The 26,947-nt window shown below is 36.7% G+C and overlaps 1 protein-coding gene across 11 annotated transcripts; it reads right to left on the bottom strand.

The window, feature by feature from the left end:
- Positions 1–17,870: 17,870 nt before the first annotated feature.
- LOC133822323 (uncharacterized) lies at positions 17,871–26,169 on the bottom strand. Of its 11 annotated transcripts, none has more exons than XR_009887861.1 (14): positions 25,965–26,161; positions 25,780–25,828; positions 25,634–25,700; positions 25,466–25,551; positions 25,102–25,183; positions 24,152–25,001; positions 23,740–23,867; positions 22,913–23,141; positions 21,150–21,285; positions 20,676–20,770; positions 20,462–20,585; positions 19,586–19,768; positions 18,385–18,549; positions 17,871–18,167 (listed from the first exon to the last, which is right to left on the bottom strand). XR_009887861.1 is itself a non-coding variant. In XM_062254602.1 (12 exons), exons 1-12 carry the CDS (start codon positions 26,039–26,041, stop codon positions 19,694–19,696), a joined length of 1,998 nt encoding a protein of 665 aa, XP_062110586.1. In that variant the 5' UTR covers positions 26,042–26,161; the 3' UTR covers positions 19,463–19,693. The 11 variants fall into 11 exon arrangements, 7 of the variants coding, with proteins under 7 accessions (XP_062110586.1, XP_062110587.1, XP_062110588.1 ...); XR_009887860.1 differs by having other exon boundaries at positions 18,415–18,549; XR_009887859.1 differs by having other exon boundaries at positions 17,871–18,549.
- Positions 26,170–26,947: the final 778 nt, after the last annotated feature.

Here is a 26,947-nt window from a genome sequence, read left to right as displayed (position 1 = left end):
AGAGAGAGTTCTTATTTAATCAAGTGGGGGATATGTTATATTTCAAAATATAATGATTGATTAAATAAGTGTTACAATAGATAACTATTTAATCTAGTGGGGGAATGTTATATTATTTTATAATATAATATAATGTTTTAGATTAAATAAATGTGACAAAGTGTGTCACATATTGTAACATATAATAGAGAGTTACAATATTTAAATATATAAGATATATCCAAATAATGTAACATATTTGGTGTTACAAATTTATAACTTCCAAATATTACCCTTTATTGTGTAAAATTGTTGTTACACAATATTGAAATGAATTTCATAAAGTCATATGTGATATGGCTATTAGAGATATGATTTTAACCCCAATAATGTGTTTTGGGAGTTACAAAATTATTTGGGAGGGTTTGGAACCGTTTGGAAAAACAACACATTTTTTAGTGCTGAAAATGGTCGGTGGCCGCGGCCTGTGGGACAGAGGCTAGTGACCGCGGCCACAGGCCAAAAACTTACCATTTTTTCAGTTTTTTCAATTTTTGTTGAACGGCTCAAAAAACCCAAATAACTCCCAAATCTCATTTTTAATTCCTTATTAATCCAATTAAACATTGGTAACAGCCATGGGGGTTGGTGGAATTTGAAATTCAAAGGGTGTCTCTAAACTCTATAAATAGGAGCATATAGCTCACTTGTAAGACACAACATTTCTATCCATTAGAGCACTTGGCTAGAACCTTGAGGCTTGATAATTCCATAAAGTTTTTCCTATAATCTGTGAGAGATCCCTTAGTGCTTGAGTTAGGGGGAAATAACCTTTTGGACAAAGGTTTCAAACCTTGTTCAAGTTGGTGATCCCCAACACTCTTCACTTTGGTAGTGTGAGTGAGAGTTGCTTCTATTTTAGTTTGTTTGTTCTTTCTTTCTATTCTATTTCTCTTCATCTTTATATTCTTCTCTTTTGTTTATTTGCATTTCTTGTTTTGAGTTGTAATCTTCTTTTCTTTATTTCAAACATTTTACTTTACTTGTAACATTTTGCTTTGAGTTGTATTTTCACCATTCTATTCCTCTTTTCTTCTTCTTGTTCTTTAGTCTATTTGTATTTTCAGTTATAGAGTTGTAATCTTATTCAATCAATCATTATTTATTTGTAATATATTGCATAGAGTTGTAATATTATTATCAATTTCCATTGAGGCAAAACAATTTTTCCTAACACTTTTAACCTATAATTCCCAGCAACATAAACAAACATCAACACCTTAATTCAGCCACAAGAATCACAATATAACCACTGAATTTTCTACTCAAACCATCAGCCCAATTCATCACTAAGTTTATACTCAAGAACCTAACATTCAACTTAAACCATTCAACAAAACTCAAAGATGAAACTGAAGCTCTTACCTAAAATTTAGTTGATTTCTCCTCTGAACTTCCAGATCCAACACCAGTTGAATTCTCCTTAACTTTCTGTCTAAATCTCCCAAACTTCAAGCCTCTTCAACAGCCAAAAGGATGAACACCAAGGTGAAAGGGAGAGAGAATTCGTGAGGGAGAGAGAGAGAGAGCAAGCTGATGTCTTTTTTCCTCTTTTCTTTCCTTAATTGTTCTATATCCTTCTGCATTAATTTAACATAAAGAGTTGATCATATCCTTTACTTAGAAATGACCATAATGCCCTCCCAAATAAAACTAACATATAACTTATTCTAGGGGTAGAATGGTCATTTGTTCCTAATTCCCACTAATTCCTCGAGTGTTCCTAATATTTACCATTTAAATCCCATCATCAAGTTAACTGCCAATTATTTACCCAAAGACTAATAACCTCCAATATATCTCATAAATTCTCGAAAATACCCCCAGGCTCCCCCGAGCCAGGTATAAATCCCCGCCATGACTATTTCGTCAAACCGCTCACTAGGACCATCTCGAGCCATATGCTACAAATATATCCACATAATAATGTGGTCTCAACAATTTATTACAAATAATCACATTTATGCCCTCAATGGGCCAAAATTACAAATACACCCCCATAATCTAAATAGGGCCTACATGCATACTAATACTCATAGTCATGCATCTCACATATCCATATAATCATATAAGTATGCTTATCACATAATCATGCATTAAATCATTTAAATCACATATAAACCAATTATGCCCTCCTGACACACTAATCAAGACTCTTAACGTAATTTTGGATCGTTACAGTATCCCATGCATGCAGGAAAAACAATTATATTCTATATAAGCAGTTAAACACATAACCACATAAATATTTATCGAACCATGAGTCAAGCTTGTCTTCAGTGGCGAGTGTACATGCACAGCCAATCTACAGGAACCCTTAACATTGGCACGCTTTGATACCAAGTTGTACGCCCTACTATCCAGGGACCGTCGCACTGTGTAATTTAAATAGTGCTTAACTCGCTAGACGAGTCATTAAGCCATAAACATTCATCTAAGTGTTATTAGTGGGCCAGGGGTAAAATCTCAATCAAAAGGAATGGATATATTTTATTTAAAATGTTAAATTGTGCATAGGATCCCATAAAAGTGTTTACAATCCAAAATGGTCATTACAATTCAAAAGTTACAACCCGTGGACCTAAGCGATAAAAATAGGGTTGAACCCTAGTTCCCTTGAGAAACACCTTGGCCGTGGTGGTCAAATGGCCGCATATGTACACGTCGCCACCTAAGCTCTCCACTCAAGGTAAGGTAAGCTTTTCTTTCCCTTTACCTGCACCACATAGCACCCATGAGCCAAAGCTCAGCAAGAAAACTTATTACTGAATGTATACAAGTACTAATAAATGATCATGAAATCACTCTGGGGTTCGCAACCCTAATCAGATGATGACTGTTAAGTCATTATGGGGTCCTGTGCCCTGATTAGATGACTGTTAAGTCATTATAGGGTCCTACTCCCTTAATAGATGACTGTGAAGTCATCCTAAGGTCCTCCACCTTGAATAGATGACTAATAAGACATCCTGGGGTCCTACACCCTAAGCCATGTGACCATCAAGTCACCTGAGCCCCTTTAGCCCTGGCTCTAAGTAACTAGTCATAGACTAGCCAAGAGCTTTAGTTTTCTTCGACCAATAGGACGAACGAGCATACAATGCTCTTGTTGATTAGATTTAATCATATCAACCATAGTTCAATGCGCCATTGCTGCTCTTGACTCATAAGTCTATTCCATATGACCAGCGCTCAATACTATTGCCGATCCTGACTGATAAGTCAAAGCTTCACGACTAGCACTTAACACCATTGTCGTTTATGACTAATAAGTCAGTGCGTTGCTCAGATAAACAATGCAAGCAAGCATTCATAATGCAACAGATATCCAAGTATAGAGTGCTCAACATGCTTCAACAATAATCATGTATGTCACATAATGGGTGCAGTTTTCTTACCTCAAACTTGAGCGAAAAATAAGTTAAGAACGACCCTTGAGAACGATCCTAACCTTGGGCCTTAAATGGAACCTAATCATAGCCAAATATGAAATCCCATCAATAATGAGCAATTAAAGGTTCTCGGACCAAGTCCTAGCCTCCGGGATGTCAAATTCTACTAAACCGGGTAGTAGGTTCGATCCCGAGCCCTTAAGTTTGAGTTTTTGTCACTTAAAACCCATTTTTTCCAAATTACCCATTTTGAGCCGCGGCCCCAAGCACTTGAGCCGTGGCCCCGCTCAAGTCAGGGGACCAAAGCCCTCTATGACTGCATTAGCGCCGCGGCGCTCCTAACTGGCGTCGTGCCTCAAATAGCCCGACAACACCATCTTCTCCTTTGTCTAGCTTGAGCCATAGCGCCCAAGAACAGGGCCACGACTCGACCTGGAACTCATATTTTTTCTCCATTTTTCACAAACCAAATCTCTCCATAAACGTATCCAAACATATCCCAACTTCAAAACTCAATCCCAAAACATTTTTAACACACCATCAACATCAAAACCCAACTTCAAACTCAATAAATTACCCACCAAATACAAAAATTCAGCTTAAGGTTTCAAAGCTCAAAAATCATAAATAAAACAGAGTTTAACCTTGAATTACCTCTGTTATTCCGATTCCTAGTTGTTCTCTAAGACACTACAACTCCCAAACTTGCCTCAAACTTATTAATTCCCTTAGCAAAAGAGTTCCCAAGCTTGACTTCAAGCAACGAAGGTATAAAGCTCCAAGGCACACCAAGAAAGAGAGAGAAAAAGTGATCGAGAGAGAGAAAAAGAAAGCCATGTTTTACTGCCTTGGTTCTTTCTATAGCCTACCTTGGCTTAAGTATATCTAAAGCCTAAAATGACTAAAATTCCCCTAGGGCCATCCTAATCTCTAAAAGCCACCCAAGGGCAAAGTTGTCATTTCCACTTACCCTGTTAATCATAATTAATGTCCTCCAATTCCCGTTACTCCCAATATCCTCAAATAATTACTAAATCATTTCCCATTACCCACTCAATCCCGGTAATGTACTAAGCGCCAAATTACCCCTAGGCTCACCCCGAGCCCAGTAATTAACCGAGAAGAGGTATCCTACTCATGACTTAGAGTTGGCAGCGGTGGTTTTTGCTTTAAAGATATGGAGTCATTATCTCTATGGAGAGAAATGTGAGATTTATACAGACCACAAGAGCCTAAAGTACTTCTTCACCCAGAAGGACTTGAATATGAGGCAAAGGCGTTGGCTGGAATTGGTAAAAGATTATGATTGTGAGATTCTGTATCATCCAGGGAAAGCCAACGCGGTAGCTGATGCTTTAAGCCGGAAGGGTCCGGGACAGATTCATGGTGTTAGGCTGATAGCCAAAGAGTTAGCTGATGATATGACCAGAGCTGGTATAGAGTTGCTGGTGGGCCAGTTGGCCAACATTACGCTACAGTCTATGCTGCTAGAGAGGATCAAGGAGGGTCAGTTGGGTGATCCACAGCTGATCAAGATTAGAGAGGATGTCTTGGCTGGAGCATCCAGAGACTAAACAGTGTCTGACTTGGGGTTGTTGAGATACAAGGGATGGATATGCGTTCCATTAGACACTGCATTGAGGCGGGAGATTCTGGATGAATCTCATACTACACCTTACTCTTTGCATCCAGGCACCATGAAGATGTACCAGGATGTGAGATCATTGTACTAGTGGCTGGGGATGAAGAGAGATGTAGTAGAGTACGTGGCTAAGTGCTTGACATGTCAACAGGTCAAGGCTGAGCATCAGAGGCCGGCAGGGTTATTACAGCCTCTGGATATCCCAGAGTGGAAGTGGGAAGACATCACAATGGACTTTGTGGTGGGCTTACCCAGGACTGTTGGTCAGCATGATTCCATTTGGGTGATAGTGGATCACTACACCAAGTCAGCTCACTTTCTGCCAGTGAGGACTACTTATACTGTTGATCAGTATGCGGATCTCTATGTGAGAGAGATCGTGCGCCTCCATGGAACTCCTAGGTCGATCGTGTCAGATCGAGACCCTACGTTTACTTCCAAGTTCTGGAAGAGTTTACAGCAGGCCATGGGTACACGACTGAAGTTTAGTACAGCTTATCATCCTCAGATAGATAGGCAATTTGAGAGGACAATCCAGATATTAGAGGACATGTTGCGGGCATGTGTGCTGGACTTTGGTGGGTCATGGAGTAAGTATCTGCCTTTGATAGAGTTCTCCTATAATAACAGTTATCAGTCTACCATTGGAGTTGCACCTTATGAGATGTTGTATGGTAGGAAGTGTAGATCTCCCATTCATTGGGATGAGACAGGTGAAAGGAGATACTTAGGTCCTGAGGCAGTTCAGAGGACCAATGAGGCTATTGACAAGATTAGAGCTCGAATGCTTACTTCTCAGAGTAGACAGAAGAGCTATGCAGATCCCAAACGCAGGAACGTGGAGTTCCAGGTAGGAGACTATGTCTTCCTTAGAGTCTCGCCATGGAAAGGGGTGAGAAGGTTTGGGAAGAAAGGCAAGCTGAGTCCTAGGTTTGTAGGTCCATTTGAGATCCTAGAGAGGATTGGTTAGGTGGCTTACAGGCTAGCTTTGCCTCCGGCATTGTCGGCCGTGCATAATGTGTTCCATGTATCCGCTCATCGGAGGTATGTGTCTGATGAGAGTCATGTTTTGAGTTATGAAGATCTTGAGCTTGAGCCAGATCTCTCCTTTGAGGAGCAGCCTGTTCAGATACTTGATCAGAAAGATAAAGTCCTCAGGAACAAGACAATACCTTTGGTTAAGGTGTTGTGGAGGAACAGCAAGGTCGAGGAGGCGACCTGGGAGCTGGAGTCAGATATGCGAAGTCAGTATCCCAAGCTGTTCAGGTAAATTTCGAGGACGAAATTTCTGTAAGGAGGGGATAGTTGTAATGCCCCGGATTCCCTAATATGGTTTAATAGCCGGATTAGTAGACCGAGAGGGCCATAACTGTTTGATTATGCCATTAAATGTGTTTATGCATGCTCATGAGAATTATATTATTATATGATGTTAAATGCATGCATGTGGGTCCACATTTGTTTACAGGGGTGTGTTGGTAATTTGGCCCGTTGAGGGTATAGTTGTATAGTTGTTTGCATGTCAATGATATACATTGTGAGACCACATTATAATGTGGATTGGTTCGAGTATTTCGGCATGAGACGATCTTTGAATGTGATTTATTGGTTTGGTCATAACAGGTTTAAGCTCGGGGCTCGGGGTGAGTCTCGGGGGTGATTTTAATGGTTAGGACGTTACCGGGGATTTTGGGGTAACGGGAGATGAAATATTGGTGTTTGAGAATATTGAGATTAGTGGGAATTGGGAAGCGTTAATTATGATTAACGAGATAAGTGGAAAGTACCAATTTTACCCTTGAAATGGCTTTAGAGGCTTTAAATGACTTAAGGGTATTTTAGTCATTTGGAAGGATTTATATTATCCTTTAGTTGGCTGTAGAAGGTTATAGAAATAACAGAGCAAAACAGAATTGTCTTCTCCCTTCCCGTATACCAATCTTCACCATTTTCTTCTTTGAAGTTTTGAGCTCTAGGTGGGGTTTCAAGCTAGGAAATTCAAGGGCTGGGTTGGTGGACTTGGTTCAGCCATTGAAGAAGGTTCAAATCTGGTTTTGAGGTGATTTCTAGTCATTGAATTCAAGTTGTGCTCTATTTTTCCCTTTAGTTTTTCAGCTTTTGATTCTTGTTGAAAGTTTGGATTTGGAGAGGTTTTAATTGGTGTTTAGCTTGGGTTTTGATGAGAGGGGGTTGTGGGTGATGTTTAGAGGTTTAATTGAGTGCTTGGAGGAGGTTTGGAGCTGGTTAGAGGGCTTGGTTCCAAGGGAAAACGCAGGGGAAGGATTTCAGGTGCGTGCTGCCATTTTTGGCTGGTCTGGGCTGGGCGCCGCGACGAGGCTGTGGTGCGCCGCGGCCCTTGGCGCTGGCAGAGAAGGCCACTTCTGTCTGAAGGGCGCGTCGCGGCGCAGCAGGGGAGGGCCACGGCCCTTAGAGCAATTTTGGCCAAAATGATGTTTTTAGCTTGGGGATTCAAGCCTTAGGCCTCGGGGTTGAACCTAGTACCCGGTTGAGTAGTGTTTGATGTCTCGGAGGCTAGGTTATGGTTGGGAACCCTCTGTTATCATTTTTATTGATGAATTCTATATTTGGTTATGACCAGGTGACCGTCAAGGAATTTAAAGGTTGATCGTTCTCAGGGGTCGTTCTTTTAATAACTTTCACTTGAACCAGAGGTAAGAAAACAGTGTATGGATACAGTTGCACCCTGTATATGTATATGACATGCATGGTTTGTTATTGAAGCATGTTGGTTGATATATGTGGACATGGATTGCATATTAAATGCTAATGAATGGTGATTATTTGTCTATTGTACTGACTAGTCAGGGACCGACCCTAAAGTCGATGAACACGCATTGAATGGCTCTATGGCATTAATGCGGGACTGGCCCTAAGGTCGAAGAACTTATAAGCGCTTGCCTGGTCTAAGACCAGATGTTCATAGCCAGGACACATGGCTAAGGGACGCTGTCCATAGTTACGACTCTAGAGTCGGGAGGAAGGTTATGTTGGTGACCAATCACCATGCACCTATCCTGGTTAAATTTATGAGAGAACCACTTATCAGTTAAGCCTTGGTGACCCTATCGTCGCATGGCTAGAGGGAGTTGTACCCATCTTTTGTGACTTTGGCTATTGTCACCTATCTGTTATGGACTGATAGTCCTGAATGGTTATTATGATCGTTGTTGATATTATGTCATGCTTTATTGTGTTTTCTTGCTGGGCCTTGGCTCATGGGTGCTATGTGGTGCATGTAAAGGGAAAGAGAAGCTCACCCAACCCTGAGTGAAGAGCTTGGGCGATGTTGTGTACATATTGGGCCGCTTGACCACCACGGTCAGGGAGTTCTCAGAGGGACTAGGGGTTTACCCTATTTTTGCGCTTAGGCCGGCGCGGACTGTAAATTTGAAACAGTAGCAACTCTTTTGTATTATGAACAGCTTGTAAACATTTTGAAAGGCTCATGAGCAGTTTATTTACTTAATGAAATGTATCATTTCCTTTTACTAGTTTTCACCTTAACCTAATAATAACACTTAGATCACGTTTTTGACCAAAGGACTCGGGTAGCGAGTCAAATTTCCGGTTCACTGTTCACCGTAACTGTTCTGGGGTAGCTAGGGCGTTACAACTTGGTATCAGAGCAATGCCAAGGTTAAGGTTCCTGTAGACTGACTGGGTATGTACACACATCACCGAAGTTAAGCTTAACTCATGGTTTGGTATTTATTTATGTGGTTGCATGTATAATTGTTTAAATGTGATATATATGCTTTACCTGTGCGCATGAGATACCATGTTGAGCTTGTGCCCTGAAATATTATATCTTCAGCAAATGTGTGCTAATTAGTACTGAGATTGCTGGCACCCGCTTATTAGTATGGTTGTTTATGAGTTATTATGTGATACATGCTGAGTGCTGAATGCCATAAACATGTATCTGTTTGTGAATATTGAATGATTGTGGAATGTGATAATTGTCTGTTTGTTCTTGGACCGTGAGGCGGCAAGAGGTTTAGTTATTACTACTTGACTGGCCGTATTGGTTATTGTTTCAGTAAGGTATCAGTGACAGAATGAACCCAGGGCAAACAGACATGTCAGCTGGCCAGAGTGATCCAGGCCAGAATAATAACAGTCAGGGTCAAGAGAATGACCAATCCCAGATTCCACAGCCAGCACCTGCAAACTGGCAACAGATGTTTGAGGAATTGCAGGCTACAGTGTTAAAACAGAGAGAGGAGCTTCATCTCCTAAGACAGCAGCAAGTGCCTGTAGTGGCCAGTGTTGCAGAGGCACCTTCTGTGTCGGTGCCAGTTACTAGGCAATTGCTTGAGGTTGGAAACAGATTGGAACCTCTTTATGAACGGTTCAAGAAGCAACAACCTCCTGTGTTTGAAGGCAGTGCAAATCCTACCAAGGCTGAACAATGGATGAGCATGATTACCACTATTCTTGACTTTACGAGGGTAGTTGGTAGTGAGAGGGTGGCTTGTGCTACCTATATGTTTTGGGAAGATGCCCGGATTTGGTGGGAAGTGATTGGCCAGACCAAGAATGTTAATCTCCTGAGCTGGGAGGAGTTTCAGACCTTGTTTAATGAGAAGTACTATAATGACGCTATTAGAGCGGCGAAGGCCGATGAATTTATGAGGCTACTTCAGGGAAGCTTATCAGTAACTGAGTATGCCTTAAAGTTTGACCGTCTGGCAAAGTTTGCCAAGGAGTTGGTGCCCACTGATGGGACCAGGAGAGAGCGTTTCTTACAGGGGCTACAGCCCAGGTTAGCCCGAGATGTACGTATCACCACTGTGGCAAGAGTTACTACTTATGCACAGGTGGTGGAGAAGGCACTCACAGCTGAGAGTGCAGAGACTAAGATCTGGCGTGACAATGCAGCCAGAAGGGATTTCAGGAGGCCAGGTCCTCCATTTGTGGGTTCTGGTAGGGGTGTTGGACCCAGTGATCAGAAGAGGAAGGTTCCTGACACCTTCCCAGTTCCAGGTCCTGACAGACGGCCCCGTGGTATTTATGTGGGTCGTCCAGGTGGTAATGAAGCCTGGAGGTCTTATCCCGAGTGTCCTAGATGCAAGAGGCATCACTTGGGAGAGTGCAGAGCAAGGACTTGCTTCTCTTGTGGGGCAGTGGGTCATCTTAAAAAGGATTGCCCCAAGGCAAGAAAGGAAGAACCCAAGAAGGCAGACAGCTCGGCCCCAGCTCGAGTGTTTGCATTGACTCAGGCAGAAGCTGAGGCTTCCCCCTCAGTGATTACAGGTCAGCTTCTTAGTGCTGGAACCGCTTATAATGTATTGATTGACTCTGGTGCTACACATTCCTTTGTTGCTAGTAGTGTTATTGATAGGTTGTGCAGACCATGTGATTTCTATGTTGTGGGGTTTGGTACTTTGTTACCCACTGGGGAGTTAGTGGTATCCAAGAGATGGGTCAGATCTTTGCCAGTGATAGTGGAAGGCAGAGAGTTATCAGTGGATCTGATAGAGTTGGTTATGACTGACTTTGATATGATACTGGGTATGGATTGGTTAGCAAAGTATGGGGCAACCATTGACTGTAGAAGGAAGATGGTCACCTTTGAGCCTGAGGGTGAGGATCCTTTTGTATTTGTTGGTGCTGTGCATGGACCCCGTATTCCTATGATTTCTGCATTGAGGGCTAGGGATTTATTGCGAGGAGGTTGCGTTGGATTCTTAGCCAATGTGGTTGATACCACTCAGGTCGTGCCAGTGAGACCAGAGGATACTAGACTTGTGTGTGAGTTTCTGGATGTGTTTCCAAAAGATTTGCCAGGGTTGCCACCACACAAAGAGATTGAGTTTGTTATATAACTGGCACCAGGGACGGAGCCAGTGTCTAGAGCACCATATAGAATGCCCCAGCTGAGTTGAAAGAATTAAAGGTACAGTTGCAAGAACTGTTAGATTTGGGTTTTATCAGACCTAGTTTCTCACCTTGGGGTGCGCCAGTTCTGTTTGTAAAGAAGAAGGATGGTTCTCTGAGGATGTGCATAGATTACAGAGAACTGAATAAGTTGACAATTAAGAACCGATATCCTTTGCCAAGGATAGATGACCTGTTCGATCAGTTGCAGGGTAAGAAGGTATTCTCTAAGATCGGCCTTCGTTCTGGTTATCATCAGTTGACGGTCAAGGAGGGAGACATACCAAAGATTGCCTTTCGTACCAGGTATGGGCATTATGAGTTCCTAGTTATGTCATTTGGGTTGACTAATGCCCCTGCTACTTTTATGGATATGATGAACAGAGTGTTCAAGGATTACTTAGACCAGTTTGTGATCATCTTCATCGATGATATTCTAGTATATTCTCAGACTGAGTTAGAGCATGAACAGCATCTGAGGTTGGTTCTACAGAGACTGAGAGAACACAGGCTATATGCTAAGTTCAAGAAGTGTGAGTTCTGGTTGTCTCAGGTATCCTTTCTTGGACACATTGTCAGTAAGGAGGGGATTAAGGTAGATCCAGCAAAGATCGAAGCGGTCAGAGATTGGCCAAGGCCAAAGAATGTTTCTGAGGTTAGAAGTTTCCTTGGATTGGCAGGTTATTACAGGCGGTTCGTGGAAGGGTTCTCGAAGATTGCTAGTGCTACGCAAGAGCCAGAAATTTGTGTGGTCAAATAAGTGTGAGAATAACTTCCAGGAACTGAAGTAGAGATTAATTACAGCTCCGATTCTGAGTCTTCCGACAGATCAGGAGAAGTTTGTGATTTACTGCGATGCTTCTCATCAGGGTTTGGACTGTGTTTTGATGCAATCAGAGAAGGTTATTGCCTATGCTTCTCGTCAGTTGAAGGAGTATGAAAAGAAATATCCTACTCATGATCTAGAGTTGGCGGATGTGGTTTTTGCTTTGAAGATATGGAGGCATTATCTCTATGGAGAGAAGTGTGAGATCTATACAGACCACAAGAGCCTGAAGTACTTCTTCACCCAGAAAGACCTTAATATGAGGCAAAGGCGTTGGCTGGAGTTAGTGAAAGACTATGATTGTGAGATTCTGTATCATCCAGGGAAGCCAACAATAAATATAACTATATAAATAAGTTTTTTTTATGGGTGGTAGAACCGTCACAAATTTTCTTTTTAGATTTTATATAAATATATATTTTTTATATTTTTGTATATATAGTTTTTTTTTTCTTTTTTTTTTTAAGTACAAAAATTAAAATAACTAGTAGAAGAATTTACTAACCTTGAGATAAATTTCGTTTCTTTTTCTTGCAACTCCCCAGCAACGGCGCCAAAAACTTGATGGACCCAAAACGAGTATGTTTTAAGTATTTATACTCGCAAGCGTACGAATTGTATATGGAATATAGTGTTCGTGTAAGCACGAGATCGAACCCAAAGGAGTTGTCTAAAATCGAAAATGAAACTATTTTAAACCAAAATTAATAAATTCTAACCTAACCCCAAAGATTGATGAAAATTTGTGACAAGAAAATAAACTAAAAGATAATAATAAAAATATTAAAGACAATATATAAACATAAATTAATAATAGAAATCAAGATAGTAAAATAAGATTATTAAGGATTAGAATCAACAAAATATAAGTTCAATAATATTTATAAGTACATTGATTCGCAAGTTTTAGTGATAGTTAAAATAAATTAAACTACCATTTTCCAAATAGATTTATAATTGTAAGCACAAATTACTTCTAAAAAGATAAGATTTTTCTTCACTTTTCAAAAAGTTATAATTTCAAAGTATTTAATGTAAATCAACCTAATAAAATAACAAATAAATCAATGAACATTATTTATAAGGCAAAACATAATATTTTTGTTCTAAGCATGGATGTGTACAATTTAATGACACATCTTACACAAAGAATATTATGTTTTTGCACTAATGAAGAACAAAGTGTAAATATGTGCTAACAATCCAAAATACATGATATTTAAGATGAAAGAAGATATTTGAAGAAGAAAATTCCATAAACTTTGTTGCATAAAATGGGAAATCAACATACAAAATAAACAATATCTAGTTACATATTGTTTCATCATCACATTAATAATCTTAAAAAGATTAGAAACTCATAACTAGAATAGAAAATACAAAAAAAATTACAAACATAAATAGAAAAATTTGGAGGATGAACTCCCAAATTTTTCCTCTAAAAACACATAGAAAATTTACAACAAAGAAGAAGATTGAGAGGTCTTGAAAGTGTAGAATGTGTAGTGTGGTAACCTCCTCCCCTAAAATGAAGCACACTACTCCCTTATTTATAGCCAAAAAAAGGGTATTAAAATAATCAATTTAAATTAAATAAATTGATTAAATTAATTGAATTAATTATAATATGGAAAATATGGGTAAATTGTAGGGTGTAATAATGATTTTTGAGTAAAATGTGTAGAAAATTGGGTAAAAATGTTGGAATTTTTAACAAAGGGGACAATGGTACAAAAGTGGAATTGTTGGGCTCAAAATGGGGAAAAGGCAGCTGTTGGGTGGCTGGGCCAGGTGGTGAGGCGGCTGATTGGTGTGCTTGGAGGACACGGGCCCGTGGACTGGAGCATGTTGGGCCTAGCAAAATGCTGCTGAATGGAGGAGTTCTCATGTGCAAGGAGGTGTTGGCGTGTGGAGAAACGCTGGCTAAAGTTGAATGCATGGAGGAGCTTCGGCAGGAGGCTTGTGAAGCTGGTAGGTGGCTGAATCAGTGGGCAACTAAGGAAGGAGCTGCTGAACGTGGGATGATGGCTGGAGCATCAAATGGCTTCGTGGGCCTGGAGTTGAAACCGTGGGCTTCGAGTGAGGCTTGGGCCAGAAGCTTTTTAGAAATGCCATATTGTCCTTATTTCTTTCAGCTTTAACTCTTGAAAATGCCACATTTCCTTTATTTTTCTTTCTTTTCAAGAGCAAAAATGCCATAAATTCCCTACAAAATAAATATAAAATAAATCATAATAAAATATTTTTAATTATAAAATAAATCAATTTAATTCTTTTAAAATATTAATTATAACTTAATTTAATTTAACATTTAGTTTCAATAAAACACACATTTGTTTTACTTCTAACTAAACATAAATAATTCAAATAATTAACTACAACATTTTACAACAAAATAACTATAAAAACACACAAAAATATATAAAATCAAAATAAACTCAATAAATTCAAAATTACTTAAAAACTCAAGAATTAAGCAACAATTAGCACATAAAAAGTGGTAAAATAACTCTATTTTGTAGAGTTATCACGTGACGAGCAAATTATCGATAGTTGATAAAAAGTATTATGTAATTTCCCAAGGTACTTTGCTTTTAGAGTACTGCTACGATATGTTTCTCGAGCCAGATCAAGTTTACCGTAATATTGAACACATTACGATAAACTTGGGGGGCAAATGTTATCCCTCAAAAATCCAGGGATGACATGGCAAATGTGAAAGCGGCACGTGGCATCACAAATCAGGGAAAATGACGAAGTATTGAAAAAAGACCAATGAACAAAAAAGATAGGTCTGGACCTATAGGGAAGTCGACCAGGCCTAAACCCCCTAGGGGTGGTTGGCCTGACCCCAACCCCTAGGGGTGGTCGGCTTGACATGTTCAAAAGCCACATGGGTGGTCAGCCCACCCTATTCTTCATAGGGTGGTCGGCCTAAACTCTCAAATACACTTCACTGGATAAAGTTCATGCTTGTTCAAAGAGAAGATCAACATGCCTAGCACACAGAGGATCAACAGGTCTAGCACCCAAAGGATCAACAGGTCTAGCACCCAAGCTCTGAAGGGTCATCAGGTCTAGCACCTAAGTCTCATGGACCAACCAAGACTTAGCATTTTCCCAGAGGTTTCAATCGTGCATCGTCTACCATGATCCAAAGAAACAACTAGAAGACCCACGATCTCATAATCATGGGGAGGTGGACACGTATCTCCACTACCCAACAATCGTGTGTCAAACCATGATCACAGTATTACTGATCATGTAACAACCTCTGGGTACTATAAATAAAGGACCCATGGCTTCATTGAATGGGATTTGACGAATATTTTGGGGATAAACTCTGGGTAAATTAATAATAACGAGTGAATACTTCAGTTGATCCGTGTAATTGTCTATCGAGTGATTCAATACCAAAGACTAAGTGGATTAGGTTATTATTGTTCATCAGAACAGGGCTAAACCACTATAAAAATTTTGTGTGTTTATTTAAGATATTTGTACTCTATCGTTTATTATATTCATTTTGTTCAAAAGGTGTCGTATACTATACATACGACCGTTGGCCAATTTCACAGGTCAACACATTTCTATCACTATATGAAAGCCATTAGATATTTTAAGAAAAAACAAAGAAGAACATTATCTTATCCTACCACTTTTAAAGTTGGATCCTCATAAGATCTCTATGGTTTCTCCTTCCATTGAAAAGGAAATATTATGCTTTTGATTGTTAGAGAATATATATTATTCAATGGAAATTGTAAAATCAAATATAAAACTCTATGCAAAAGGTTACAATAGACAAGATGATAGATAAATAAGTATTACAACTCTATTGCAAAAAATACAAGTAAATAGAAATAGAAGATGATAGGTATATTGATAATACAACTCAAAGCATAAGAATACAAATAAATATATAAGATAGAAGAAAAAAGTAGGGGAGGTAGAAGAACAAAATGATAAGAAAAACAATAGATAAACTATCACACTCATACCACCAAAGTGTAGAGTAGTGGGGATCACCAACTTGAACAAGTTTCAAGATCTTTGTCCAAAAGCTTATTTCCCTCTATTCTCTAAGCACTAAGAGATCTCTCACGGAAATAGCTCTTTGAAATTATCAAGCCTCTATGGTGTATTTTCCAACCAAGTGTTTTGTGGATATAAAATGATGTGTCTTACAAGTGAGCAATAGGCTCCTATTTATAGAGTTTTGAGATATCCTTTTAATTTCAAATTTCACCAACCCCATGGTTGTTACCAATGTTTTAATTGGATGTTTATGGAATTAAAAATGAATTTTAGGAGTTACATGAGGTATTAGAACCATTCAAGTTGGAAAAAAGAAGTTGGAGTTGGCTGTGAGCGTCCCTGGCCACGGCTAGAGATGTTCCTGGCCTCTGTCCCCCAAGCCACGGCCAGGGATAATCAGTGGTCGCAGCCACAGGCAACTTCAACCTCCGAAAATTCAGTTTTTCCAAAACGTCTCCAACATTTTCCCACATGATTTTGTAACCTCCATATACCATGGGAGTTAAAAACATGTCTCCAGCAACCATATTACATAATTGTTCTATGAAATTCAAACACAAATGTGTAACTCTCAATCTACACATTATTGAGTAATATTTGGGAATTACAAATTTGTAACTCCAAAATATGTTACATTTGAGTACACAAATGTGTCCAATTTTGTAATTACATGTGTCTGTCAACTTGTATTTTGTTACATTATTTAATTTAACATTATATTATTTAAAAATAATATAACAAGCATCATAATTAATAAGGACTAATCACGCAAATAAGCCAAAAAAAAAACCCAAGAGAAAGAAAAGAAATTGAAGATAAATGGGATAGAAAGTCCGATTGAACGTTACAAAAATCACCTTACTACGTTGTAATTTTAAATATGCAAGTAGGGACATAACACATAATCCTACATGCATGCACTACATTTCATTAAATCACCTATTGGATCACAAATTTTTTTATTTTAAAGCTACATCAAAAATTGGTTTAAAAAATTATTCAAAATTCAACATTTTTTATGGGTAACAAAGGCTATAGATGTTTTCATAAAATTGCACCTTTTGAAAACATGAAAAATAGTTTGCAAAATGGACCCAAACAAAAAATTTATTCAAAAATTAGTGCCAGTCATTATAGTCAAACCGGCTAACCGATTTTACCCAGATTGCAGCCTCTAATAATGACTTGTTTTCCTCTATAAATAGTATTATTTATGAATATTGTATACACCTTTGATCATCTATCTATATATATCATATATAAAAGCTCACTAAAGTGTTCTAGCTCTTTATCTCAAGATTTCTTAAAAATACTTTTTCATACACTTGAACCCATTTGTGATCTTATGCATTTGTGTGTGCATCTATATCTAGATACAAGTGTCTTATCCACATTTCAAGCAAATACACATAATGAAAAGTTTAGATTTAATGATGACACCCTCAGGTTTAGGAACTTCAAATATTAATTTTAATTTTTTCATTAAAATAATAATTTGGAAAAATATTTCTTCCAATATCATTTTTTTCTCTTATCATTATCAAATTAGTGTGTTAACCCACTTTTTATTTATTTATTTATTTATAAGTGTTTTATTAGTCTAATTAGCAAAACTTCATAGCAGAGCAATTTTGGAGGCTCAAATGCTTGATCTTATATTTGGTTGTCTACATTATAAAGTTTTTTTTTCTAAATTCGAAGGCATCTTTCTTTTTTGTAAGTCATCTTTTATAATAATAATAATAATAGATTGATTTGCATGTGTTTTGGTTAAACAATAAGCCACTTTGGAAAGGACTGATCACTCCATGTTTATGCTATCTTCATTTCTTTCTTGGTGATTTAGTCACTATTTCAAATAATAATAATAATTCCCTCTAAACATCCAATTCCAATTGTCATGTGCGAAATGATGCTCTCCTCTCAACTACAAAGTTCAACGACTTCTGTATCAAGAAGTTGAATAGTAAAAGAAAAAGTGACCACCCCTCATATTTCATGATTAATAAAATACAGCAAATGCATCTATATTAAAAAAATGTATATATTCAAAACTAGCCCAATTCAACGTTCTGCTAAGAATAATCCTTGTAACATACCAGAATTTATGGATCTGAAACAGCCATTAACTACAAACGTCAGTGCATGAATCAGATTTTGTTTACCTTGGTATTTGACAACAAAGGGTTCCAATCTAAAGCGTATCAAAATTAGATAATGCAGAACTGTGTTTGTTCAGGTTAGGTTGGCCCTCAACCTATATGAGATGAACCCCAGTTCTAGCTTGAGTCAGCTCCAGCAATCCCAATATACAAGTATGATTGTTGTACTGATTACCAAATCAAATAAATTAGTGGTGTCTAATACACCCCATAACAATAACATATGCTGATTAACTGTCAAGTTTCTCCTTTTTCACCCAAGTATTTCTTGGGAATCAGTAGCAATGATTCACTAAAATAAAAAATTATAGGAAAAGCATTAACTCAAATTAGATAATCCAACTACGATTACAATTCAGTAAACTACAGAATAACAATAGATACCTTATGTGTACAGATGGAATACAAACTTACTGAGACTGAGGTAGACTTTCAGTTCTCTGTATTTTTTTTTTCTCAACAGTTGGATCATACTTTTTTCTCAACAGTTGGATCATACAACCAACAGTGCTGAAGCTGCATCTTCTTAGTAGTCAACGACTCAACGCTCTATTTAACACAAATACATTAGATGTGATTTGTCATTCGGATAGTACAAATCTTAAGAAACTTAAAGGTGGTCAAACAAATTGGTACTCAATTGCAAATGACTTAATGGAAAGAAGTAATGATACACGGTATCAACTCCTCTATTAAGTTTGACTTTTTTTATTTTAGTTTTATACCGCAGATGGGTTGTAATTCTTCCAAATAGAAATACAAATTTTCTATAAATAAATTAACACTTCGAAAGGAAATGCCACAACTCGCATGCAACAGAATTGAAATTGATGCAAGAGTACATATAAAAAAATGTACAATACAGAGTATCATTTAAAGAATATTCCAAGAAAAAACTAAAATAGGCAGAGACCAATGTAATTACAGGATCAATAAACTCCACTTGGGCGGCTGAAGAGAAATCAGTAGTGCATTTAAAACGACATATTACAGCTGAAAGCTAAGAGACGAAGACTTACAATAGAATTAAAATAACGTGATATCAAAAAAAATATTAACCCTAACTACTTTTCTCCTAGAACCAGCCATATCTGATATACCCTTTATCTCCAATATGTGCAATGCAGAAATATTTATATAGCTAAATAGGCAATTGGTGTATCCACTTTTTCCAATAAGACTCTGATCCACAGGTTTCACTTCCGTTGAAAATTCGGCCTATCTATTTAATCAAACATAAAAATGAATCAACTCTGTCTCATGGGTGGTGTCCAATTAATAACTGAACTATACCATGTATTTCAAAATATTCAGTTATCCATTAAATTTTTCTTCTTTTTCTTCAAAAACAGCCATTATCACAAAATCCCCAACTCAATTCATTTTCTCGAGGAAAAAACCTTGCATTTCCCTTAATATCTAGCTATTGAGAAACATAAATGATTTGACCAGAGTCTAGCTGCAAAAAAAAAAAGACAAATTTCTACCATACACAAGTAACTAATTCATGCATGTTTTCACGCTAGGCATGGACAAGATTTTTAACCCAAATATAGTGGTAGGTATATATAATACAAAGGCTTACCAAGTTCTACATTCCTTTACCATATCACTACTTCTAAAACTGCTCCATATCCTCAAAAAGTTAAGGACCGCTTCTCTTTCAGCAATAAAGATGAGTGCAACTGATTTATCATCTTGTAATTGTTGTATCACTGAAGTAAGCTGTTATGGCCTTAATCTTGCCATTTACAAAGTTCTTCTCGACCTGACACCAAATAATTTGACAGTTAGATATAGAATAGAAGCATAGTGAATATGCATAAATAAGCTAAAATACAATATCAGGACTCAGATCATAATTGAGATATACAAACTGTCAAATGACATCGAACAAAAAGACATGGGCCCCTAAACTTTAGGCCATAAATAACATAAACCTAAACTGCTAATGTCGCCCAAGTGGTCAGATGAGGTCTAGGGTTTGATTACTCAGATAGAGTTATCTACTGCTAAGTTTCCTGCCTCTTAATATTCTAAGGTTAGTATCAAAAAATAGCTACATGCTTGTCCTCATAAGCACTTAATCCTCCCTAACACAAACATACATAAGGAGACCCATCAAGACAAATTACAGTTAATAATAAAAAAAAAATTACACCATAGTAAGAAAAAAATGCAATTATAAAGAATGAAATAGACGAGTATGAAAGACCTTCTGCACCAGCTGAACTCAAGGATGAAAATGAAACTTCCACATAAAAGTTGCATGGAAATTCTCAGCTCTATCCAATTGGTATTCATAAATGCATCATTGTTTACTTTTTTAAACTAATCAATTTAGAGCAAACTTTGAAGGCTTTTATTTTTACTCTTTTTAATAAGAAAAAGCTTTGAGCATTCTTTACACAAGATACCAACCAAAAGGCACTTCGACTTGTTCTCTAAGTTTAAAACATACCTCTAGTGACCACGGCGGATTGGCTAATAATGACAGCTCTGCCAATTGGTTTAGATCAACATTTTTTGGGAGAAACATGACAAGTTTGGGAGCAATTTTCTTTGCAGTGTTAAATAGAAAATATCTGCAGATGCACATAGTAGAGTTAAACTAGGGGCAAAAAAGAAGAGTTGATCATTCACTTATTTACAAAATAAAATGATGTCTAACATACCCATCACGTGGCTTAAGCATTGTCTTAATATCATATGAATCTACTTTAGCATAATCAGGTCCACCCCATGGAGGTGACAAGAAGACTGTATCTGCCTGCAGCCAAGGAACATGTCACTATAAAAAATAGAAAATCCAATCAGACCTCATAGGTACATGCATGAGCCAGAGATAAAAGATTAATCATAACCTCAAACAATCGTCAGACCTGTTAGCATCAAAACTTTCTTTGTTTCCAATACCTAACCTTTTTATCAAAAAATCTAAAAAGGCAATATACAAAAAGCCTTAGAATATTATTTGATCATTTATAATTTGGAAGCATAATAATCAGACAATCTTAATTCAAAGAAGACAAAAGGAGTGGGGAGGCAGTAACGGAGGGTGTAACTAAGGGCCATAACTGAATGTTTTTCAGGCCACACCATCTAAAGGACAACCCAAATTTGTAAACGCAAAAGAGAAGCTTCAGTACCTTCAACATTGGGGCCAAAAGAAAAAAATCTCCTTTGATGAAATCTATTCGGTCTTCAACTCCATAGACTACAGCATTATGGTGGGCATATTCAATCTTCTTTGAATCAATATCAATTGCAATTACATGTTTGCTCCTGAAATGTCATCCAATAGACAAAGTACATATAAATACAAACATCTCTTCTATATAATAAGTGTGTAGAATGAGGAAATTAAGTGTGTAGAATGAGGAAATTCTTGGTTTTAAGGAATTTTTATCTTTTTTAATGTTAACTTTAACAAAATATTCTTAACTTTAAGAGAATATTCTTATATTTAACGGTAATTTGTAATCACTTAAATTTAAATAAAATAAAATAAAAAATTAAAATCGGATATTTTTTTAGATATTTTACAATGATAATTATTTAAAAATAATAAATAATTAAACAAATTAAAATATAATCTTTTTTTTTTTAGATATTTTACAATGATAATTATTTAAAAATAATAAAATTATACGTTTTATAACTTAAATAAAACTCGTTTATTAGAATAATATCATATTAAACATGTAATATAATCTATTGTCAATTAGCAACAAATTGTTTTTTTTAAAAAACTACCAGGAAACTTAAATTTAAAATTCACGTATAATATATAATATTACATTAAACATATAATATATAATCTCTTGTTGTCACTCCCAAATTCAGAAACTATAACAAACATAAACTTAAACAAAAATAAATAAATTATTTAATTAAAATAGGATATTTATTTAAAATTTATGACATTAATATAAATTTAATAAAAATAATTACTAAACTCTATAAATAAAATTAAGCAAACGTGCATATTGCACGTTGCTTGTATATCTAGTATATATGTAAATACATCTTTTCGCCTGTGCATGTATTTATGTACCTATAACTCACATGAAGACATCCAAACATCTATAGATTTTATAATTCGTATGGTGCATGTTTGTTAAGGTTTTAGCCAAACAAGTGGAATTATTTATCGCACCAAAAGTGTGGAATTACTAATCTCGCACTCAAGAATAGTGGGCCCTACTCTAATTACAAGTTACATTGCTAATATATTAACATTAAAGTATTTTATTCTTTTTTAATTAAACTAAGAGAAAAGTAAATTAAAAGGGTATTTGCAGGTTAAATACCTAATGTTTCGCACGTATTACAATTAAATATCTAATCTTTTATTGTTACAGCAAAAATACTCAATGTTCAATATATGTTAAAGATAAATACCTAATATTTTTTCTCTAATCAAAAAATACATAAAGTTGCTAAAACATTGCTTTTGTTTGTACCTCCTGTGTTGGAACAGTTAAGCATGTTGACTAAGCAGACATTTGTCACTCTGTATTTAGCCCATTTCACATTTTAAAATATTTTAAATTAGAAAATAAATTAAAAAAACATTTTAAATTAATACAGATTTTAAAAATATCTAAATTACCAAAATCAGTATTTAACTGTGTAAAACATTAGGCATGTATGCCACAAATATCCCTAAATTAAAATGTAAATAATTAAATAGTTAAAATAAATTAATTTAAAATGTATAATATTTATCCATGTCAACACCAAACACATAATATTATTAAGTTTATTCGAATCCTACGTACCAAATGGACCCTAACCCATATTATCCAATCCTACATAGCCCAAGTCTGTCATCACAATACCAATCATCAACTTCATCCAAGAGAAACTTTAAATATAATTTGCAAAATAAAATCATTATAATATTCACCTCTTTGCGAATTGGATAGAATTTCCTCCAACACCTGTGAAACAGTCAATTATAACGCCATTACCACAACGAAAGGCCTGATGTCTAGCTATAGGTTCTGGAGTCACTGAAAACCATCCCTCCACATCCATTTTTATACCATCATCATATTTGGAAAACAATAAATATCTCTGCAACCAATATTTGCCAATATCATCAGAAAACTCCACCAGCTCCTGAAGTTTAAGCTCTGCAGGATAAAATTGTTTCACGTTAGAACTGCTTTAACACATATTGAAAACCCAATGGAAAAGCTGAACAACAAATAGAGGAAAAAGTATTTGCCAAATTACCTAATGCATATTTATATAATTATATATATATAAATATAACCACAAAAAGATGGGGCGAAAATAATGACTTATAATCCTTGCCGGCTAATTAGAAGATTATGCATTTGACCAGTGGCACTTACATCCTCCAGATATGTGAACTTTCAGCTGGCACTACCATTTGACTAAAAGATTAGAGCCTAAATGTCCCTGATTCTTCTATTACTTTCACTGTACTCACAGTAGTAATATAAGTCAAACTTAAATTCAAATCCAATTTTCTAGTAACATGTTCCTTAAAGAAAATGATAACACCACCACCTGACTGAAAAATGAATCATTAGTTAGACGCCCCAATCTAACTGCTAATTTAATTGGATTAACAGTTAACTTCCGTACTAGGCTAACAGTTGATCTTGAAGTTCATTTCCTACTATGTTTTTTTAGTAATTTCAATATGATAACATCAAATTGTAAAAGCAGAATGAACGATGAGCAAGAAACTATATAACGAACCTTTAATTTCATTAGAAATTTTTTTCTGGTTTCGTGTTCTTCTCACTTTCTTTTTCCGTTTTGCCATAGAAGTGCCATGCTGGGTACAAACCTGAATAGCTGGAACTACATCACCTGAATGTATACAACTACAAGAGAAATTGATTCAGTATGAACTAAAAATGCTGAAAGAGAACAATAACGATAAAATCTATTATAGTAGTCACATAAGAGCTCAAAACGCAATAACAAGCGCATAAATCCAAATTCTACATGCAGCTAAAGTTCCAAGAGTTCATCAACTTGGTAATTTTAAAGAGTCTCCACATGAGATCGTAATTGGAGCTAAATGTGAAAACTATTAAATAATAAATTCAGCAAACAGATTAATGAACTTCTCCAGAAATAAGGGGGGAAACAATTATAGAGATACCTTATAATATGCTCCTGGCTATCTGAGAATAACCATTCCTTACTTCCATGTTTTAAAGTCCCATTGGTGTCATCAAATTCTTCTGAATCTTTAATATTGCTAAAAGTAATAGACACCTTCGTAGCAGGCACAGAATTGCAAGCTGTAACTCCACCACCCTCAGAGAGCTCATCATGCATTACAAAATTATTCATGGTTTGTTTAGCAGAATCAATTTTGTTTTGCAACATATAAAAATCTGCCACATTTATTTCAGGATTAGCATCCATCCCAGTTAACTCAGCTACTGATTCATTTGACTTATCCATAATGTCACAGATTGCCAGATGTTCCATTCCTTTTGGTGGATCCCATGTTGAAGTCTGTGTTTTGATATTATAAAAGTAGTTTCTTAAATAGTACGAATCCCAATATACCATCCAATCTCCAAATTCACCATAGCATTCATACTTGACATTTTCATATGTAGCTGAATCAAAGACCTCTGGCTGGTCCGTGATATCACCTTTGCAAATAATTTCACCTGCTGCTTTATGGAAATCATGAGATGATGTTTGCAAAAAGTTACACTCCGCTAATCTTTCACCTAGTTCTTTATGACTGTGGTCAGAAATAGCATCTGCCAAGAAGCTTACCGAGGAAAGTTCAGTCTCAGAATTGGTTGAATTTACTTCCGTGTTGCCTTCGCTCACAACAGTGCTGAGTACAGATTCTACATCTTGGCTCTCAGTACAGTAGATATCGAACATGCCAGCTTGACCTTGTTCTTTCAAGGTACCAGAAAAGAGCCCAGATAAACTTGGTGGCTTATTTTCATTGTGAAGGGTTGGTTGACAAATATGAGTTGCTACTGCAACAATAAAGTAGCTACTCAGTTTGTCCAACTATTGACATAAAAAATAAGGAATTTTTTGAATTACCATAAAACACAGTAGGAGATATGATCTTACCCTCACCCAGATTGTCTTGACAAGTGCTGCCTGTATGTTTCTGCCGCAAACCCTTTCTTTTGCCATTAGTCATTCCCTTCTTCTGAAAAATGTTTGCCATTATCACCAGAAACATTAGTAGCAGCTCTATAAAAAATATAAGGGAAAATACACCCCAAAAGATCAATTTTACTATGATAGTACCAAGGAAAAATAGCATTTTCTTTCTTATTAAATGGAAAAACTCCATCTTGCCCTATGCAATCAAAAAATCAAACTCAACTAAATTACCCGATTACGGTTCAATTCAGACTTAAATTACCAATAAATGAATAAAATACTTGCCCAAATGTATAGAAATATTATACGACATGCCCGAACCTACCTCCCTGTTTGTGTTGAATGAGAGTGGAAGTCCCAGCGCATTCATCTGTTGAGCTAGTTCCTCATCCTCTGGCAAAAGACTATACTCTGAACTACTCAAAAGGGAAGACACCATAAGTAAAACACAAATAAATAATAAGAAATTTACCAAAGTGAATAAAGCACTAGCCTGGAGTTGTAGAAAAAACGTTTGAATCCTCATCATCCTCGTCATTGCTACCTTCCTGAGCTCCTTTCTGTAAATTAAAGGATAAATTTTCAAAGAAGACGACATTAAGATTAATAATGAAATTTGCAGGCTCAATGAAGACTCACAGTGCGTCCCTGGAAACATAATCCTTCAGCCTCCGCTGAGCCATCGTCCCTGCCGAAAATGGATTGCATTAAGAAACACGAAGGCGTGTAGTCAAAATGTCAATTTGAATTTCGTAGTAAAAAGCTTCAAATGGCCGATTGTTTAGCGTGAGTAAGAGTAAAACATAAGATGAAGAGAAACGCACCATAGAAAAACTTCGGTGATCTTGAAAAGAGGGCCGAGAGCTCTGATAGCCGGACCTTGACCTTCGGCCTCGACCATCTCCGTTCAAGAAAGCGGAGAAACAGGTTTAGGGCAAACGTGATCAACAATGGCAGTCCTCAACAATCAGTTGCACCGTGCAACAAAAATTTTCCCGCTGGTGTTTTAATGGGCCGTGCAACTAATCGCGGGTTTATAAAGCCGTCATGCTTTTTTTTTCTTTTTTTTTTTAAGAAAATTGGTTTTTTGGTATGGGAGAAAAAAAAATTGATTTTGGGGCATGATATTTTTACTCAAAATTTAATTAATATATTATTTATATTATTCAATTTGGACATTTTAAAATAAAAAAAAAGTTTTGGATATTTTTTTCCATTATAATTGTTTGTTATTTAATTTGAAATTGTTAACTTATAAATAAGAAAAAAATAGATATTTGTGGCAAAAGTATCCAAGTTATCTGAATTTGTAGTTAAGTACCTAATTTTTTTTATAAAAAACGTACCCAAGATCAACTTTTAATTACACTGTTAATATCGTTAACTCTGTCGTTAGATAGTAATGGCAGTGTTACACCCAAAATTCAGCACTTCCATATGGCGGCCCGCGAAGCAATGACATGTCAAGGCAAAGTGTTGGTACACAACAGTCACCATCAGCCACCGTACGAAGGCCATTGCCACTTCCCCAATACTCAAAAATAGGTTGGACTCGCCAGCGTCGACCTACTTCTCCCATTGCATGAAACCAAATGATCCACAGACAGTCATGCCAACTTCAATCATAAGAAGAAAAGGGCCCTAGCCAATCACCCTAACCAGACGCACAAGTCGAACGAACACGCATCACAAGGATTTGCTAAAGTCGCTATCAGACATAGCTGATCCCCGAGGCACCTCGCCGGTGGCCGGTGGCCAAGGCTCCTCGCTGGTGGCCCTCGCCACCCGAGCCTCGTTCTGCACCCGA

This window comes from Humulus lupulus, chromosome 3 (genome assembly GCF_963169125.1).
Source record: "Humulus lupulus chromosome 3, drHumLupu1.1, whole genome shotgun sequence".
In the NCBI taxonomy this organism is placed as follows: domain Eukaryota; kingdom Viridiplantae; phylum Streptophyta; class Magnoliopsida; order Rosales; family Cannabaceae; genus Humulus; species Humulus lupulus.
Note: the sequence above shows the minus strand (reverse complement) of the source record. Positions and strands in the feature narration are given on the sequence as shown.